This window comes from Eucyclogobius newberryi, unplaced genomic scaffold (assembly GCF_026437365.1).
Source record: "Eucyclogobius newberryi isolate DKJ021-1_F unplaced genomic scaffold, fEucNew1.0.hap1 SCAF_9, whole genome shotgun sequence".
Lineage (NCBI taxonomy): Eukaryota > Metazoa > Chordata > Actinopteri > Gobiiformes > Gobiidae > Eucyclogobius > Eucyclogobius newberryi.
The window spans coordinates 36,146,719-36,164,245 of record NW_027316532.1 but is presented as its reverse complement, the minus strand read 5'-3'; the positions used below and the strand labels follow the sequence as shown (position 1 = coordinate 36,164,245).

The window sequence follows — 17,527 nt, the reverse complement described above, 5'->3', positions numbered from 1 at the left end:
TTTACCTCTCCATTACAGAACATACACTAACATTTTGGAGCTAAAACGTAAACGGGAACGTCATACACGTGACAACGGCTCACTTCATTCACCTCAGAATTCTTCATGATTTACTGACAAATCAGTCACAATTAACATGAACAAAGTTTATTGAACAATACATTTGTGCTCACATAAAAGGTTCCGCATATATTTACTAAGCAAGGCCTCTTACACATTAAAAAAAACAAAAAAACAACTGCAGATCTGGCATGAAAATGTAGCGCTAAATACCAGATGTTCAATATAGTAAAATATCTGTATCATAGAAACAAATTAAATTGCATATACAGACAAGTGCATCCCAACATTTATGGCTATTGATGGTAAATAAAAAAACAAAAACTTGCAGGCAGCAACTCCCACAGGACACAGAACGTGTCATGCTTCAGCTGCTTTGGACATCACAGGCCATAGGTGTCTTTGGATTTCAGCAGCAGCTCAGTGCATTAGATCTTTGGGACAGCAGGGGGTTGCCTCCTACAAAGATATCAAGATAACATATTTATTGTCACCACTAAGTAACCTAAGTACAATCTGCCACAAATGTTCCTAGTATATATTGTTATTAAGCCAACACAGGCCCGTTTGGAGTGTTTCCATAGGGTACAAATCAGTATACGGTAGATGTGGGTGGAAATGCTCAGGAATGGGGAATAATATTTGGGAAAGAACCTAAAGAACCATTGGAGAGCACAAAGGAAATGAGGCAAGGAGAGAGGGAGACACGGGCCAAAAACTGGAGACGGACCAGTGAAAGAAAGAAACATAGGGGGAGAGGGGGAAATAAAACAAACTGATGCTTGGAACAGGAGACAAGGTAGAGAGAAAAAGAGAGGGTGTAAGGGACAGAGACCGATGAAAACTTGACAGAGTGCTCAGTATGTTGTCTCTGGCTCCAAACGAAAGCTGCACAGAGAGAAAACCTCTGACTACTGAGGCTGATGGGAACGAAAGTCTATGAGAAACACATTTTCCAGCAGACCCCCACCCATCTCGAATAACTGCTCATTCTACTCTTTGTTTTGTGCAATGCGTGACTGTAGGAGATTGCATACATTGTTCCGAAGCATTTTTTAAGAGAGATTATTGGGTTATTTCAAACATACCTTGGGACACAGAAGGTAGTATGATGCAGTTGACTGAGATGGTGGTTAATTCCTTCATTCATGTGTGCTGGTGGCAGTGTTTCAGGGGCAGAAGGGAGGTGAGTACGGGAAGCAGACCTGTTCCTGCTACTTTTCTTTCTATGATGATTTGGACTGAGACAAGAAGATAACAATGAATACAATGAATGCGGCGGAGCAAACATGAAATTTAATAAAAAGTTGTATTTCAGAACATCACAAGCAAAAAATAACTATTGCAAAAAGGAATGGGGCCCTTCATGATCAATGCTGATTTACGTAATCGTCAAAATCTTACAACCAGATACCACCAGACACCACCTATTTTGTCTGCTAATAAAGGAGGCAAGTCGTGTTTAAAATGCAGAGTACTTTTTCTAGTTACCTGCTTGGAAGTGCCCAGGATGAGTTCACAGGTGGGGGCAGTGCAGTGGTGCAGGTAGCCGTGGATATCTCTCCGATCACAGACAGCGCCTCCTTCAGGGCGGTGTGTTTCTGCAGCACGTCCTCACGATGCTGCTGTTGCTCCGGTGACTCATCCATCAGAGAGGAGCTTTCTCCCAGAGCATAGAGCTGGGCCAGGAGCTCTGAGCTGATGAACCCCTTAACCTGCAGAGAGGGGGATTATAAACAGATGTGACAATTTGAACATCTTTCTTTTGATTTGGGACCACGGCTAAACTCTTGAGTGATAAATAATCTAAGAGTCAAACAAGTTATCCTGTGGACAAATGATAGGGATTTCATCAATAATAGTGTAGTAATTATAGCAAAATCAAACCATAGTAAAATGTTTAGTTTTAGAAATGAATAATGCATGAAATTACAGTTGTGAATGTAACTATGGTTCTATGAGTATAGGACCAATTTTCAATAAATTGAAAATTTATCACATTTATTGAAAATTACCGGGTTAGAGGTAATTTGGCTGTGGTAAGTCCAGAAGGACAAAAGAAATAAGGATTTTTAGCTGTTAAAAAGCCAGGAATGTCTTACTCTGTTGATTATGAAGTGCATAACAGTCTTTGGCATTAGATCCCTGATGCTTTTGTAGATGATGCTCATGTAGGAGTCAACAAGGGCAAGAATGGTTTCCACCTGGCGCTCCAACTGGGGGTCTGTGAAGTCTTCTGGTGTCCCATTCCCCTGTACGAGACAGAACGAGTTTAATACATCATGATCATCTCCATTTAGATTTAGATTAGTTCTATATTATGCATTTATGTAGGCCTTTTAAACCAGTTTTTGTATTTCATGATAGCATAGTACAGTATAACATAGTATACAACAAAGCTATTAAGTAATGATACAATCTTTGTGCTAGTGCTAAGCCCAGATAAATGAAAAGTGGCGCATGAGCAGGGCCAAACAATTGTGTGTGAATAATTGATTGAAAACGAATGGATATGTCATTGTTTTTATGATCTTGTCCTCTACTAGTGACAAAGACTAAAGTAGGGGAGCATTGCAGACATACAGGAGAGCAGAGGGAACTCAAGGGAGGCGAGGAGGAGTGGGCAAAAGAAAGAAAAGGAGGGAATGGGTGAGGGACAAGGAACTGCTGATTAGAAACAGACTACACATACACACACACATACACATATTGTAGTGACATCATGTGTGCGGAATGCAGTGCTGAAGAGCCAACGACAGCGCAAGATGCAAGGGGTGGGACTAACTTTTTACCCGGACTGGGGAAGAAAAAGGGGAAATGTGTAAAAAAAAGAAAGAACAGGTTGTGGCCTGGGTTTAGGGTTAACAAAAGTCAATAGGAGTGTACTACAAGAAGACACTGTGTAAGCTGATGTCGCTGCACATAGAGAGGTTAATCGGGTTATAATAAGGCTCAGGAAACGCACAGTGGTGATCTCCGGGTAGACTCCGGCCCGTAACAGAGAAGTCCTCCAGCTGTCCAGCTCCTCCTGAGAAACACACGCCAGCTCGAGGTGTCTGTAGTCCTTATATACATTCCTGCAACAACAGTAACATCCTTAAAAACACGGCTGGCGGTTAAGTACGGGTGATAAAGCAGAATCACACTATATTCTGGTATCTAGGAGTAAATTTAATCAGAAGAACAATAGTCAGTCAAGTCAGATTTTTGTCTTTCATTTAGCTAAATCGTAAAAATATAGATAAGCGCTTTTCCAAACGCTCTAAGTTTTACACTTTTGAGCATATTTATTCCCTTCCCATTTTCAAGTCAAACCAAAAAAAAGTATTTTGAGCTAGCCATGCCGTAGCATTGTTAAAGATGCTCATATACTGTAGATATAATGCTAAATTGTTAAACAAAGTAGAAGGATATCTGAAAAATGAAAAAAGTGAAATCTGCATTTTTATTGTCGTTTCTAAACAAATGTGTGAAGCGGTCAAATGTTAAGTCCATTTGTCCAACTTGATAAAGAACAAGACTATTATAATAGCTGTATAGAAATGTACAGCTCATAAAAAACATCCTCCAAAGAAGTTTATTTGGTCTTCTTTTGATTACATCTACATGTAATTATTCTATCAGACCAGTGTTTGTTTGTTTGTTTGTTTGTTTGTTATCATACCTTGACATGCTTTGACCGCTGGCCAGCTGTCATCATCATCATTAGAGTCACTCGATGTTGCAGTGACGTGTCTGACCTATTCTTTTGATTTCACTATTAACTAGTATACCATTTGTGGCGTGCAATGTAAAACACAGGCGAAGGCTTTGGATCAAGCTGGGGCCCATCTGTTAAACATTTTTCTTTAATCACTCCGATGTTTCGTTCCTACTTTTGTTGTTCACTTCTCACATTCATAACACGTAGCAATTAGCCTCAAATATATGTGGGGATGAGAGACACAACCGCAGTGGCCATAGGTACAACATTTCACGAGATACAATACACTTGGTAAGAGAGTTTTTTGGTTAGTATGCTTGGCTACAGTGGATGAAGCTAATGAGTTAGGGTGTGGCGGCTAACAGAGAGACTGGCCAACGATGACAATACTGCAGCGCTATTACAGGCAAATCATAGCCTATTATTTGGATATACACAAGCGGTTATAAAACACATACACTTGATTTACGACTCACATCCATTCGTCCCTCAATCTCTTTTTTAACGCCGTTTTCTGTTCTTGGCTAGATTTTAGTTTTTTTTACCCCTCCAACTCACAATGGGGGAATTTCTACACAACCCCAACTGCTTTGTATTTGAAGAGTTTCCTGAGGTTTTTGTTTACTGTCAGACAGGGACAAAACCACTGCACCGTACACACACACAGACACACACAGACACACACAGACACACACAGACACACACAGACACACACAGACACACACAGACACACACACGCACACGCACACGCACACGCACACGCACACACACGCACGCACACACACACACACACGCACGCACACACACACACACACACACACACACGCACGCACACACGCACACACACACACACGCGCACACACACACACACACACAAATACAGAAAGAGAAACAGAGAGGAAAGAGTCAGGGTGCAGGGAAAAGGGGGGACAGACTTTTGACACATTCCTGGCCAATGGCTCTGATACTTGCGCTCGTATTGCTTACTTTCTCCTCACAACCCCTCTCACTCTCCCCCCTCTTTTTGTGGTGAGTCGAGCCATTCTTTCCAAACAAGACCAGCCTCATCTCTGATCCAAGCGCTCTGGCTTTGATTAGCTGCTTAATGAGCCTGCCGTCGGTATGCTGCGGTCTATATTCAAAGACACACACGTTTTGGCCAGGAACATACATGCTCACACACATACTGCACATGTGAGTGTTTCGGAAAGGCCAAGCGGCGTGAAATGTAAAGGTTTTGCTGGTATTAGTGTTCTTTGTGTGCATCGCTCTCTCTTTTTATGTCTCTCTCTCTCTTCGTCTCTTTCTCTCTCTTCCTCTATCTCTCTCTCTCTCACACTTTCACACTCGTAAACCTTGCAAAACGAGTTCAGCACAGACCAAGCTGGAAACCAATCAACCATAGCTCCATTCCCAGGACCATCGTCGTATATTTCACCTCTTAGTGAGCAGCTATTAACATTCTGAGCTATTAACATTCTGACTAGAGCTTTCAGTTTTAGATTGAATTACTTTGACACTTAATGTGGCTGGTTTAATAGTAATAGTAGTAAAGGTAATAGTTGGGACAGTAGAATTGGAGTTGGATTAGTAATAATGGTCAAGTGCAGACAATACGGATGTACGTACTGGAAAAATGATTAACTAATATTGTATTTCTCATGTCAGTCAAAACATTTGTGATCCTTGTTTTACGGGTGGCGCAGTTAACGAAGGTCAAAACCAGGATAAATTTGAAAAAAAAAAGTTTCCTCCCATTTTCCAGCATGAGAATAATTTCAATGCCCAAGTGGCCAAACACCACTCCTTTTTCTGAGTCACACAAACCTTAGCTCTGAATTGAAGAGGGCAAAGCTGAATTTGTTCGACATGAAGCTCTTCTCAATGTTCCTGTATTTCAAATTGTCCAACGGCAGCATGTACTTTTTCTCCTTCTCCTGGAAACAAAGAAAAAGATAAAAATAAACGTTTACAGGGATACTCTTTATAAATGATGTGATCACTGAAGGCCAATACAGGTGTTTATAGGACAAAGAAACGCTGTAGGAACATTCTCACGACGGCTCTACATCTGGAGCTATATTTTGAAGCATCTGACTCAAAAAGTGAATAGCCGGCGGGAAACTACGGCACTCGAGAGAAGTGTCGAAACACTGGGGTGCACTGAAGGTCTGGAACAGTACACTTCACTTACTGGAAAAGTTCAAATACAAGTTACCTAGTATAAGACATTCTAGAAAGTATACTGAAACAGTTATTTGCACCCCATTTTTGTCCCCATTACCAGTTTTTGTAGCAGTAGATATTTGTCTTTCCAGGGTCACATTAGCCAATCATCTTTCTTCAAAAAAGAAAGTAATCCAAGGGTTACTGTTTTAGTATAATTGTACTTCTTTGAGTAGTTTTAAGACACCATACATCTGATTTGAGTAAAACAATTACAGTGTGCCAATACTTACTTGCCACTGGGAGTAAGTCTTACAAATAAGAACTTTATATTGACAATATTAAATTATTTGTGGTACGTATGTGTTTTTGTACCGTTCCTTCAAATATTATTTTGTTTGTTATGTCATTTTTGTATGATTCATGTCAGCAAAACTGTTAAATTGAATGAATAGAAATGAAGGTTTTGTGATTTATGTCATGTCTGAATGATTTTAATGCATATTTTTCTTGTTGTGAGAAGCACTTTGAATTGCCTTGTGTTCGAATTGTGCTCTTCAAATAAATTTGCCCTGCGTTCATTTTTGTGGGCTAGCCACTTTTTTTTTTTATCCACACATTTTTACAGTTACTCTACAGTTACTCTACAGTTACTCTACAGTTACTCTACCAGTTACTCTTCATTTAGCCATGTTAGAGAGAAATGCAGCCCGGATTGGTAATAGAGTAGATTTATTAGTAATACTGTCATAATGATAATGCAACTAATGCATTGGATTTATAAAGCGGTTTACAGTGCATCGGTGGTGGTAAGCTGTTATTGTAGCCACAGCTGCTCTGGGGCAGACTGATGGACGTGAGGGAATCAATCTGCGCCCTCTTACAAGACGTGTCGAGTTTTACAAACATGTTTCAGAAATGCATGTGATTTTTGTATCTAATAGTGGATTAGCTCATTAGTTCATATTTCAATTTTCTCTCAACATTAATGATCCTAAAATAAATGTGCACTGCAAAATGAATCCTGATTTAAAACATAAATCTCAAATCTATGCTCTTGATTGCCATACTACAGAAAAATCCTAATTACGTACATTTCTTTCCTATAACTATGCAGCTGCACTGCCTGTTAATGCCTGGTGATATTTTCTATGTATGTTTAATGTTTTTTTTACTCCACTCAAGTTTACATTTGGATAAATCCGTCAGTTTGGCTTATTAAACTCCCGCTAACTAGAGGGGCCAAGGCTTGTAGTCTGTCGTCACCATGGAGACTTATGAATGACAGAGAACAGTTGGACAGGGTTTGCACGGACGCAGCGCGGGCTGAAGCAGACAGCGTGGAGCTGGAAGGGAGGGAACGAGGAGGACAAAATGGAGAAAGGCCGGGCGCACATGTGAAAGTCATTACTCAGATTCTTGCCCTAACACAACATTTCTCTCAAAGTACGCTGGCCCTTCCCCCTTCATTCTTATATGTGCGTGATTTTTTCACTATAGGGCACATCAGAAGTCGGTTATGGTTCAAATGTGGAATAATCTCAGATGGAAGTCACTCATGAGGAAGAAACAATGAATTTGAAGACTATAGCATCCCCAATTTCAAGATGCATGTCGGTATTTATGGATGCTGAACGGTGTCACGCTTTGGTCTTCCCCCTACTCCCTGAACCCTACGACTCTCTGCCTTCATTCCTCTTTCCTTCTTTCCAAAGGGGCCCACTTCCTGTAATGGAGGCTGAAAAAAATGACAAACCAGGACTGGCGCTCACGCAGCAACATCTGGGATCACTTTAGACAGAAGGGGAGGAGACTCGAGAGTGTAGGGTGCCATGATGATGTAGAAATAGAAATAGAGATGGGTTAGTTAAGACAAGGAGGGAGAAGAGGGTAGAAGGAGGTGTTTTTTGATGATGGGTGAAGGTATGAAGAACATGAAGACCAGGAGACAGTGTGGAGCAGAAGAGAGGAAAAGTTGCAGACCACTCTAAAGTCGATTCCCCAAGGGTCCCATCAACCCATATATGGCTGCTAAGTTCCTCCCAAACTCTCTCTCCTTCTCTCACTCCCCTTATTTCCCTATGCCTTCCCAGAGCGAACAGTCAGAACCCTAGCTTGACCAAATGCGTAAATATGCCACGTCAAGACTGGATACTGCCTGGACAAAACCGCCATGGAGCAAACCAAGAACCGAGAAGCAGCGCTGACCTCTTCGGAAAAGACCAGAGAAATGGACGCCTGACGTGAGACCCCTGTGACACAGCCTTGTGACAGGATAGACCAAAATAACTGAGGAAAAACCTTTGCTCAACTTTCCTATCTGCTGTGATAAGAAGATCAGCTCTAAGCATCCAGAGTTGAGAAAAAGGCAAGGCGCTATCAGAAGTCCTGCTCCGTCATCCCAGTGTTCAGACTACCTGTTCAGGATCTTATTGGTGTACAGTAGTCTGCACATTGGTTAGACTGTGCACGGAAATGCTTCAATTACTTACAATAACACTAATGCTAAGGAAACTATGAAAATGTGCATGTATTGCAGGCCTTAGCTTGTTTTTGATCTGTATTATTTGCATGGCATGCATAAATGTTACCAACACTAATGTTGTCAATTAATAGAATTACATTGCATTCAGAAGTGTAGATGTGACTAGGTAACAGGACATGTACTTAATACTAAACTAATTTATACGCAAAACTAAACGACCTAAACATTTTTTTTTTTTCATGTCACATAGGCAGGTTATTTCAGCTTAGTCATAACAAGCAAACGTGTAGCTCTCTAAGACAAAGGTTTAGGATCTGGGTGTGAATCTATATAAGTATGAGATATTGTATTGTTCCAACGGTGCCAGGGTGGTCGAGGCGTATAATACATCATAGCTTGTGTAACTAAAGTGGTGTCTTCTCTTCCCGCCGGCTAATGGATTTAAGATACCTCACAGCTCACACATGCAAAGGGAGCATGTAGATTAAGCGTATAAGCAGAGGCCGTCTGTTTTTCTTCAGGGCTTTCTGGTGGAGTCATGACAGCTCAGGGGTGTAGGAATGCATGTCTGTTCAGTGTGTTAGATAGATTAAACTCTATATCTTGATATTGCTGTGTAAATGAATGAGAAATGTCATAATATGATTTGTGTTGTGGAGCTAAATATGTGTTTTCTGTTAGCAGTTAAGATGGCTGACAAAGTGATGGAGAGTGGAGTCAATGGGGGTGAGCAGAGTAGAAGGGTATGTGTGAGACTGTGGAGGAGGCAAGGGTGGGGGGGTCAAGAGGGGAGAGAGGGGGGAGGTCTGCACTGCAGAAACAGCCATGTGGGATTTCTCTGGGCAGATCTTGGAAGCTGGTGTTTGGACAAAGCCTCAGATTTTCCAGCCAGGAATGTGCACGGTCCCAGGGAGACTGCCAACCACAGAAAGGTAGAGAGAGGAGAGACGAGGAGGGGGAGGAGAGAAAGAATAGGGCAAGGCAGGAAAGATGCTACACAAAGAGTTCAAATGTCTATGGATGCCGTTTGGGTGACAACTGATGAAGGAGCCAAACCTTGGCCAGTATAAGTTTGTGGCAACGTCAATTCACCATAACCATTGAAGTACAACATGTGTGTATAATTGCAGTGATTCTTTGATGTGGTCGGAGGATATTTGCCGGTCTCCCTTTGTCTATTATTTATCACAGATGTGCTAAGTGTGTGTATATGTGTAAGCCGAATGGTAGAAACAAGGAGACAGCCATAGGAAACCTCAGTAACAGTATATGTACAGTACACATGCCTCGGGGCTGTGTCTGGGAACAGGGTGATCAAGGCGTCCAGGAGTTTATCCAAGAAGTGACCGTGTGCCTGATTGAGCGTATATTTTTCTGCACTATTTGCGGCAGTTTTGTTTACATCAGACTTCTTGTGTGTATCGCACTCTGTATACACAACGCTGTCCACTGTGTATTTCTATGCGTTTGTGCGTGAGTGTGTGTCTGTGTTTGGCTTGGGGCGACTCCAGCTGTGTCAGGGTGAGCTGCTCCAAATGCCTGAACTCCCAGTAGAGGAAGAAAAAGGGGGAGTCTGGAGCGAGGCGAATGCGAGAGAGGAGGAGAGGGGGGTGAATGGGGATACAAGGGCTCAGTTGCAAATCCAGGTGGCGGTCAAGAAAAGCAGAGAAAACACATGGCTGGCAGAAATTCAAGGTTTAAAGATGAACGTAGTGTCACATTACAACTACTTGGTATAGGTAGACAACTAACTTGCGAAATGTCTACACTACACTATATCTTAATGTTATTTTTTTTCAAAGCACACAAGTAACGTCTGCGCATGTCTTTTAGCAAACTTGAATATGTTGTTTACATTTTGAACTATGGTCATTTGAACAGTGTAATTTGTATACAGTGATTTATGTGCTTGACTTTTGTGAGCTCACTTCCTGCGCCGCGCTGTTCCCATGACATCAGAAAGACTGTTGTGGTGTGTCTGCCTGTCTACACTTGCTGTGCAGACCTTCTGCTCCTGTACAGCAGGCACAGACAGGCAGACACATGGCAGCCCCACTGACGTCACGCTACAACCACCACCACAGAACCATCAAATCACTGATCCATTTAGAACTGTACGGTCATTCATTTGTGAGTGTTTTTGTTGTTGTGTTGTAGCTTTTTTTTTTTTTTTTAATAAAGTAATCTGTTGTTTTATATTGAAAATCAAACACTTTTGCACACTATTATTGAACAAATAAAAATGAACTTTTATGAATGGAAACATGGAGACTTTATTTTAGATGTTTAACTGTATAAAAAAAATGAATAAAATGAATAAAGTTATCACTGCTATACAATTTAATAACTTAGATTTATAACTGTATGGAGTTTTTATTTAAGTTGTTTTATACTAATGCAAAATAAAACCCTTTTGTAAACATCTGCAACTGCATTTTAATGTTCTGTTATTAGGGGCTTGAACAAATAAAAATGAACTTTTATGAATGGAAACATGGATACTTTATTTTAGATGTTTAACTGTATACAAAAATTTAATAACATGAATAAAGTTATCACCGCTATACAATTTAATAACTTAGATTTATAAATGTATAGAGTTTTTATTTAAGTTGTTTTATACTAATGCAAAATAAAACCCTTTTGTAAACATCTCCAATTTAATGAAAACTTTACTGTAGATGTTTAACTGTATAAAAAATGAATATGCAAAGAATAAAGTTTTCATATTATGAGTGGTTGTCTGTGTTTTGCTGTTTACTGGTCGTTTTATTTCACCACCTTAAGTAAGATACTGTAATAAAAATGTACTTGGCTTACCTGATCATCCTTGAACCAGGACAGGCTCTCTGGAGTGAGGATGAACCAGTATTCTCTTGCACCACCTTTCATGATGCCAATGTTGTTGATGGTCATCCAACCCCTGCGAATCACCTGCAGAGGAGTCGAGGTTAGAAGGAAGGCAAGAAAACTGGCAAGAAATGCAGAGAGAAAGAGTGCAAAAAGGTTTGATAAAAAGTGTATGTAAAAGAGGATAAAGCAGCAGGAATATAGTGGTTAATGGGGTTATAGGATGAGGTGGGGAAGTAGTAGTAGTAGTAAAAGCTGGTTTTAATATTAACATCCAACAAAGAGCCATTTAGCTCGAGTGTTGCACAAAGATACAGCATGTCCAGATAAAGTGGAAGATAGGCAGAAGACTTTAAGAGATTTTTCTCCTACTATTAGACTTGAGATGGGAGTCAGAACCTGGGGAGGTAAAAGATGGATGGGAAAATGACATTTAAATATACATGGTAGTCATAATTAGTTTTTAAATTAGTCATGTTTGTATAAGTAGCAAATTTCCTATTTCATATGTTGAGTTTTATTGCTGTGTGCACATCTACGGTACTTGTATTGAGATCATGAAAAAGCATAATATAGTAAATGTAATGCATTATAGTAGATATAGTATACCAATCATATTTCTAGTTGATCATTACAAAGCAAATTAGCGAAGCATTAAACAATACATACAGATTTAAAGCATGCTTCACTCAAGACAATCAATCGCACTGTGGATGGATGGGAAGTACAACAATCAGTCCTACCTGGTTTCCTAAATTTGCAGCACTTTTATGATTCTCTTGGTTTATCATTTGTTGTGTACTGACAGAAGGGAAAAGTACATTATTAACTTTAACTGTAGTTTAACTGTAGTATTTAAGTTAAAAGCAGTTTAACCTACTAAGAAAAACCAACAAAATCTTCATGATTGGTGTTTATGTAGGAAAGTTGTGCGTCAATAAGCAGCAAAATCTGAAAAGGTAATAAAGAACATTACACAAAGTATTTCATATTAAATTACCTAAAACAAATTTGACAAGAATCGTCTGTAACCTGATCTCTGCATTTACTTTCTTGCTCCCGTATCTCAGTGTTGACAATAAACTCCGTCTCATCTCGCAGTTTAGGAAAAGAGGCAAGCTTAGGAAAAAAAGAAATTATGAGAGTGACACACAACAAAAAGACTGATGACATGTGTGTTTTAGTTTACCTTATTGATACATTGGTGTACATTGGTGATGAGCTCTTGACTGACCATATCAACAAGCTTCATACATGGCTCGTTCAGTCTGGAGATCTTCTTTTTGACAATCGCTTCAAAAGCCAGGTCAGGAGTGAACAGCCCTGTCCTGACTCCGTGGATATTTCTGATGGCGTACATGACCTCCTGACGAAGATCCCTCTCCTCAGACTCTAACTGCGAATGTGAAGAACGCTGGTAAATCTCTGAAGTGAACGTGTTGTGAAAATACAAAATCATACCTTGATCAGTTCACGTGGAAACTGTTCATGGAAGATTCTGTTAATCTTGGCCCCTCCTGATAGATATTCTGTGTTAACTTGATCACCTGAGCCCTCAATTACCTCCTCAAAGTCAACAGTCAAATGTTGAACAAGCCTGTTAATGTAGTAGCCATAGTAACTGCATAATATATTTGTAAAAAATATAACAGTACGTGTAAACAAACGCAGACTAACTGTAGCAGTGTCTTGGTCCTCTGGGTGGGGTCGTCAGGGGGATATTTCCTGTACTCTTCTGCTTCTCTGTTCAAGGACAAAAGCTGGCTATGTAAATGAGAACGGAAGGCTGGTAGTTTCTCCCGGATATGACATGTCAGTTGCTGTATTAAAAAAAATGATATTAGGCAAAATTGAATGTGCTATATATTTCAATCTCTAAAAAAAAACTCAACCTGATTGAGCGTTTTTTGCAAATACGTTGTCCCCATTCTATCAGCCATGTGACTGTAGGCCGGATGAGACTGGAAAAAGTTCTGCTCTGCCTGCAGAGCCGCCTTAATATCCTTTTTCCCATCAATGTCCTTTTGACTGCGGTTCACCACCCCAACATAACCTGAGGAGGAAGAGACAGAAGAGGAAATAAAGACATGTGCCCACAGCAATACTATGAACAACGGAAACAACTAACTTAGATAGTGCTTACCGTAGTTTTGTATGAAATTACTAATTTGTATAATTATCAACTGAGATCATAATTTGAATTTGAGTAAATTAAGTATCATCTCATTCTCAAATGTAACAGCAGCAGTATACTGTTTGTACTGTATGTATGTCTGTGCAAAACTGCAAAGCTCATGTTTCAGTGCAAGTCCCCAACTCAGAGGTATTTCAGTGGGTTTCCATGGCAAATGCATTAGCACTGTGAAGAAACACCTGGTGGACTTTACTAAGCCTGTATAAAACCAAATCTGGTTGCCAGCTTTTTTCCATTCACACATACAAAACTATGTATTTATATCATTTCTATGTTACACATTTTATTTCCAGATTAGACATGGGCAGCAAATGTCACATAAGTAGAGGTCATTCCAAAATAATCAACTTGAAACTACACTGTTTACAAAGGCTTACGTTCACAGAATTTACCCAAAAGTACATATTATTTCACAAATATAAATACATGATAACTTGATTTTTGGTAAATTCCACTTTAAACTGTCAGAAAAATGTATTCCTTCCATGAAATTTTCCCCCGACTTGGAATTCTGTTCAGTTTGGTCAGCCTCTATGTGCACAGTCAATATGTTTTAGAAAAGCGCTCAGCGCTAACTCCTAATCTAATTTGTGCAAACAAATATTTCAAGTTTTTTATAACCCCATGTCAAAGTGCCCAGGACTCACAGGGAAATACTAGATGCTTATGAAACTGTGGTTGCCAAGTGGCCCATTATCATGTGTTTTAGGTCCTATTAATCAGAAATATTGCAACAAAGATGAACAAAGCACAAACTATTTATTTGAGCCTCAAAACACGTGCCATGGACACAATATGAGGGTTTATTTGGAGCATACTTTTGGGGAAGAGGGCCATCACAAAAAAACAACAAGGAACCAACTATCAAGTATGGGATGGCATTATAATTGACATATGTAAGATGGCACAAATCAAATTCGGACGATAAATTGGACAGACTTTGGACTATATGTGCCTTAATTTTTTCTCTGGTTGTGCTCTGTTTGTTGTATTGTTATGTTCTGTTAAATTAAATAATAAAATGTTAATAAAATATGAAAAAATTTGAGTAAATTATGCATATACGGTACCTTTTTTCAAAAATTGCCACTTAACTGGAGTAAAACAATTAAAGCAACAAACCAGTATTTTTTACCAATATTACAGGTCACATCACTTCAAGAAAAGGACGTGTAAGATGTAACATTTGTACTCACCTCTGCGTAAAGGAAGCAGTCTGTTCTCTAGTATTTGCCGAGCATCTGTTCCTTTATCCATGAGGTCTAACTTTGTGATAACTCCTATTGTGCGTTGGCCTAAGAAAAGACAGAATGAGACAGAAATGGCATCACGTCTTCCCAGTTCCTGTACATTTCTGAATAAGAACATTTGGCAAGCTATTTCAATAATATACTAAATTATCACATGCTACTGGTCAAATCAGTCATACCTTTTGGGTCAACGTCTTTCGCTAGTTTCATTGCATCAGAGTTGGCCAGGTCTGTGTTGGCTGGAGTAACGGCCAGAATGAGACAGTTCTCCTTACAGATGTACTGCATGATCATGTCTCGTACTTGGTACTCAACATCTACAGGCTGGTCACCCACAGGCACCTTTGTGATGCCAGGTAGATCCACAAGGGTTAAATCCAGTACTGCAAAGCCACATGAGTTAGATGAGTTTATATGGCAATAAACGAGTTATTTCAAGTACACAATACTGTCCATTTCAGATGTATCTTGCATACCATGAGGAGAGTGGATTTGTAGTTGAATGGGTACATGAGAAATTTTCTTTTTGGTCCCAGTGATTCTCTCGGTCTCTGATTCAATCTCAGCTCGAATCTCATCAAAGTCAGTAAACCGTTTTTCTCTACAATGAAAGAATTCTCCATACTCTGAGAAAAAACAATATCAACAATATCAGTGTGTTTTATTTGTCATTATACCAATAAATATCAATCATTTTAATGGAGTTTCAAGCCACAGTTTAAGTGGAAACAGATTATGGTACTAGACAGATATGGATACATGAACATGACACTGCCATCTGGTGGCCGCTGGGGCAGATTTTACAACGTGTGGCACAAACCTGTTTCAGAGTTCAGAAGTTGTAAAACTAAAGGTCTTCGAGTGACAATTCCACATCCTCTTGGAAGAAAGTCTCTGGAAGTAGAAGCAAATGTGGCCAAATCTGTTAATATCAGAGGCAGGATCTTTGAGATCTTGGTCAATAAGTGTGACCTCATGATGAGTCACAACTTCATGGCTTCATCAGCCTTGTGTCATACATTTCCTGGGTTCATCTAGAAATTGCATGGCATCACACATACAGTCATCTTAATGCTTTGTTGATTGATCCCCTTAGGAGGAAAAAAAACAATCTCAGGAAGTTTGTTTAAGCACATCCTACTCTTACTCAAGGAGTGGGCCTCATTCTCTCCAACGAGTTACAAACACACACAGAAGAGAGGAGTTGACCAAAAATACCAAAAAGATAACTGTTGTGGCCAAAAGGCCTTGCTTCTCATCAGCTCCTCTGGTCTAATGATTACAGAGTCTCACTGTGGGCAAATGGAGACAGTGATGTCTTTACCAGCATTCTTTAAACACAGGATGAAAGTCCTTCAGGGCTGTACATACATTCAGCAAGACACACTAACATGTAATAAGGATGACAAGCAAAGGAACAATACACTCCACAATCTACAGTAGTTACATTACAAATATGTACTATGTGTGCAGGACCTTGACAACCTTCAGCAGCACCGCCTCCTGTCAGCGGCTTGTTGAGATAGTTTGTGCCCTGGGCTCTGTCACTTTCAGAAGACCATGTCATGACATGCTTGTGCAACAATCAACAATATGCTCATTTGGGACGTTTGTTCTTTTGGTTTCAATTTGACATAACCGAAAAAAAAACATGGGAATTTTTTTATTCTCTTTTGGCACGTCTCCTCTTACCTGCCCACGAGGTTCTCCAGGACTGAGCTCTTCCCCGCACTTTGCGCCCCGACCACGGCGATCTGCGGCAGATGGAGGCTGAAGTCCTGCCCCGCGCTGCCCACGGAGCTCAGGGCGCGCTGCAGCCGGTTCACCAGCGGGATGAGCTCCTCCATCCCCCGGGTTCCCATCACAACAAAGCCACCTGGGCTACACCGCTGGAGCCCGCCACCTCAGCTGAAACACATAGCAACGTCACTGGCGACTTACTACGGCGTTTGGGGGGCGAAAACACCGGCAATCCGCGTGTAGATCCATTGCAGGTCAGCGCGACATAAACTTAAGTGTCAATCAGCCGTTGTAACTGCGCCAACTGCGCTGTTCTCGTGTTTGCCCAAGTTTTGTCTTGTTTTTTTTCATTCGGAGATAAGCCGCCGACGGAAAACGCGCATAAAAAGATGTTGTAGTTGTATTGAAATAATAAATAATGCTCCTCAATTTTGACCTGAATGCATTATTTGGCTGCTGTCCTCAAACGTTTTGTCAAAGAAGAAAAGGAAAGTTTACATTGACAGCTAACGGAATGAATTTGATCGCGCATGCGCATTGGCCATCGTTAAAACCAGGGAGGGCCACTCCTCTCTCCCTTCCTGCAGAAGTAAAGACAAAGTTACAACCCAATTATAAATGTACCTTGTGTATCACACATGCAGGCAGCCCCTCCTCTGTTGCAGAAAGCTATTTAAACTGACACACATCTTGTATGGGTAGGGCCAAGCAGCAGACCTATAAACAAACGCTGCAACTGAAACTAGTCTACGATTCAACTACTGTAAATAACACTCCAGCATTCTTAAGCGGTGAGGAATAGGCACTGTGTATTCCAGGGAAGGCCAAAACAAGTGAAATAAAAGAACATCCAAGTAGTGACATCATCAACACGAAACATCAAATATGAATTAATAAATCTGCAGCATTGAGGCGGGTAAAATTGTTTTTACTTATGACTTTGTACATTACAGACAGAAAACCAATGTATCCTAAATCCTCCAAACATTTATTATTGAGTGACTGTGTTGTTGTTGTTGTTGTTGTTGTTGTTGTAGTAGTGGCGGCTGGCAGCCAACTGCAAAGCTGCATTTACCACC

The 17,527-nt window shown here is 40.3% G+C and overlaps 1 protein-coding gene across 3 annotated transcripts; it reads right to left on the bottom strand.

Annotated features, from left to right (window-relative positions):
• Positions 1-270: 270 nt before the first annotated feature.
• dnm3a (dynamin 3a) lies at positions 271-17,376 on the bottom strand. Of its 3 annotated transcripts, XM_072438267.1 has the most exons (21): positions 17,073-17,376; positions 16,401-16,616; positions 15,529-15,602; positions 15,185-15,334; positions 14,888-15,091; positions 14,655-14,753; positions 13,157-13,317; positions 12,942-13,084; positions 12,726-12,861; positions 12,454-12,660; positions 12,297-12,383; positions 12,145-12,215; positions 12,008-12,065; positions 11,637-11,663; positions 11,235-11,348; positions 5,591-5,700; positions 3,026-3,137; positions 2,163-2,312; positions 1,552-1,775; positions 1,149-1,301; positions 271-519 (listed from the first exon to the last, which is right to left on the bottom strand). In XM_072438267.1, exons 2-21 carry the CDS (start codon positions 16,568-16,570, stop codon positions 489-491), a joined length of 2,481 nt encoding a protein of 826 aa, XP_072294368.1. In that variant the 5' UTR covers positions 16,571-16,616; positions 17,073-17,376; the 3' UTR covers positions 271-488. The 3 variants fall into 3 exon arrangements, with proteins under 3 accessions (XP_072294368.1, XP_072294367.1, XP_072294369.1); XM_072438266.1 differs by lacking the exon at positions 17,073-17,376 and having other exon boundaries at positions 16,401-16,647; XM_072438268.1 differs by lacking the exons at positions 11,637-11,663; positions 17,073-17,376 and having other exon boundaries at positions 16,401-16,647.
• Between the last annotated feature and the right edge of the window lie 151 nt (positions 17,377-17,527).

Bases quoted from the DNA above. Each gene is read 5' to 3' on its own strand.
- dnm3a (XM_072438267.1), bottom strand. From the start codon at position 16,570: ATGGGAACCCGGGGGATGGAGGAGCTCATCCCGCTGGTGAACCGGCTG. The intron at 13,085-13,156 runs GTTGAGTTTTTT...TTTTTAATACAG, and splicing joins TGCAAAAAACGCTCAATCAG to CAACTGACATGTCATATCCG. The intron at 12,661-12,725 runs GTATGATTTTGT...TCACATTCGCAG, and splicing joins TTCCACGTGAACTGATCAAG to TTAGAGTCTGAGGAGAGGGA.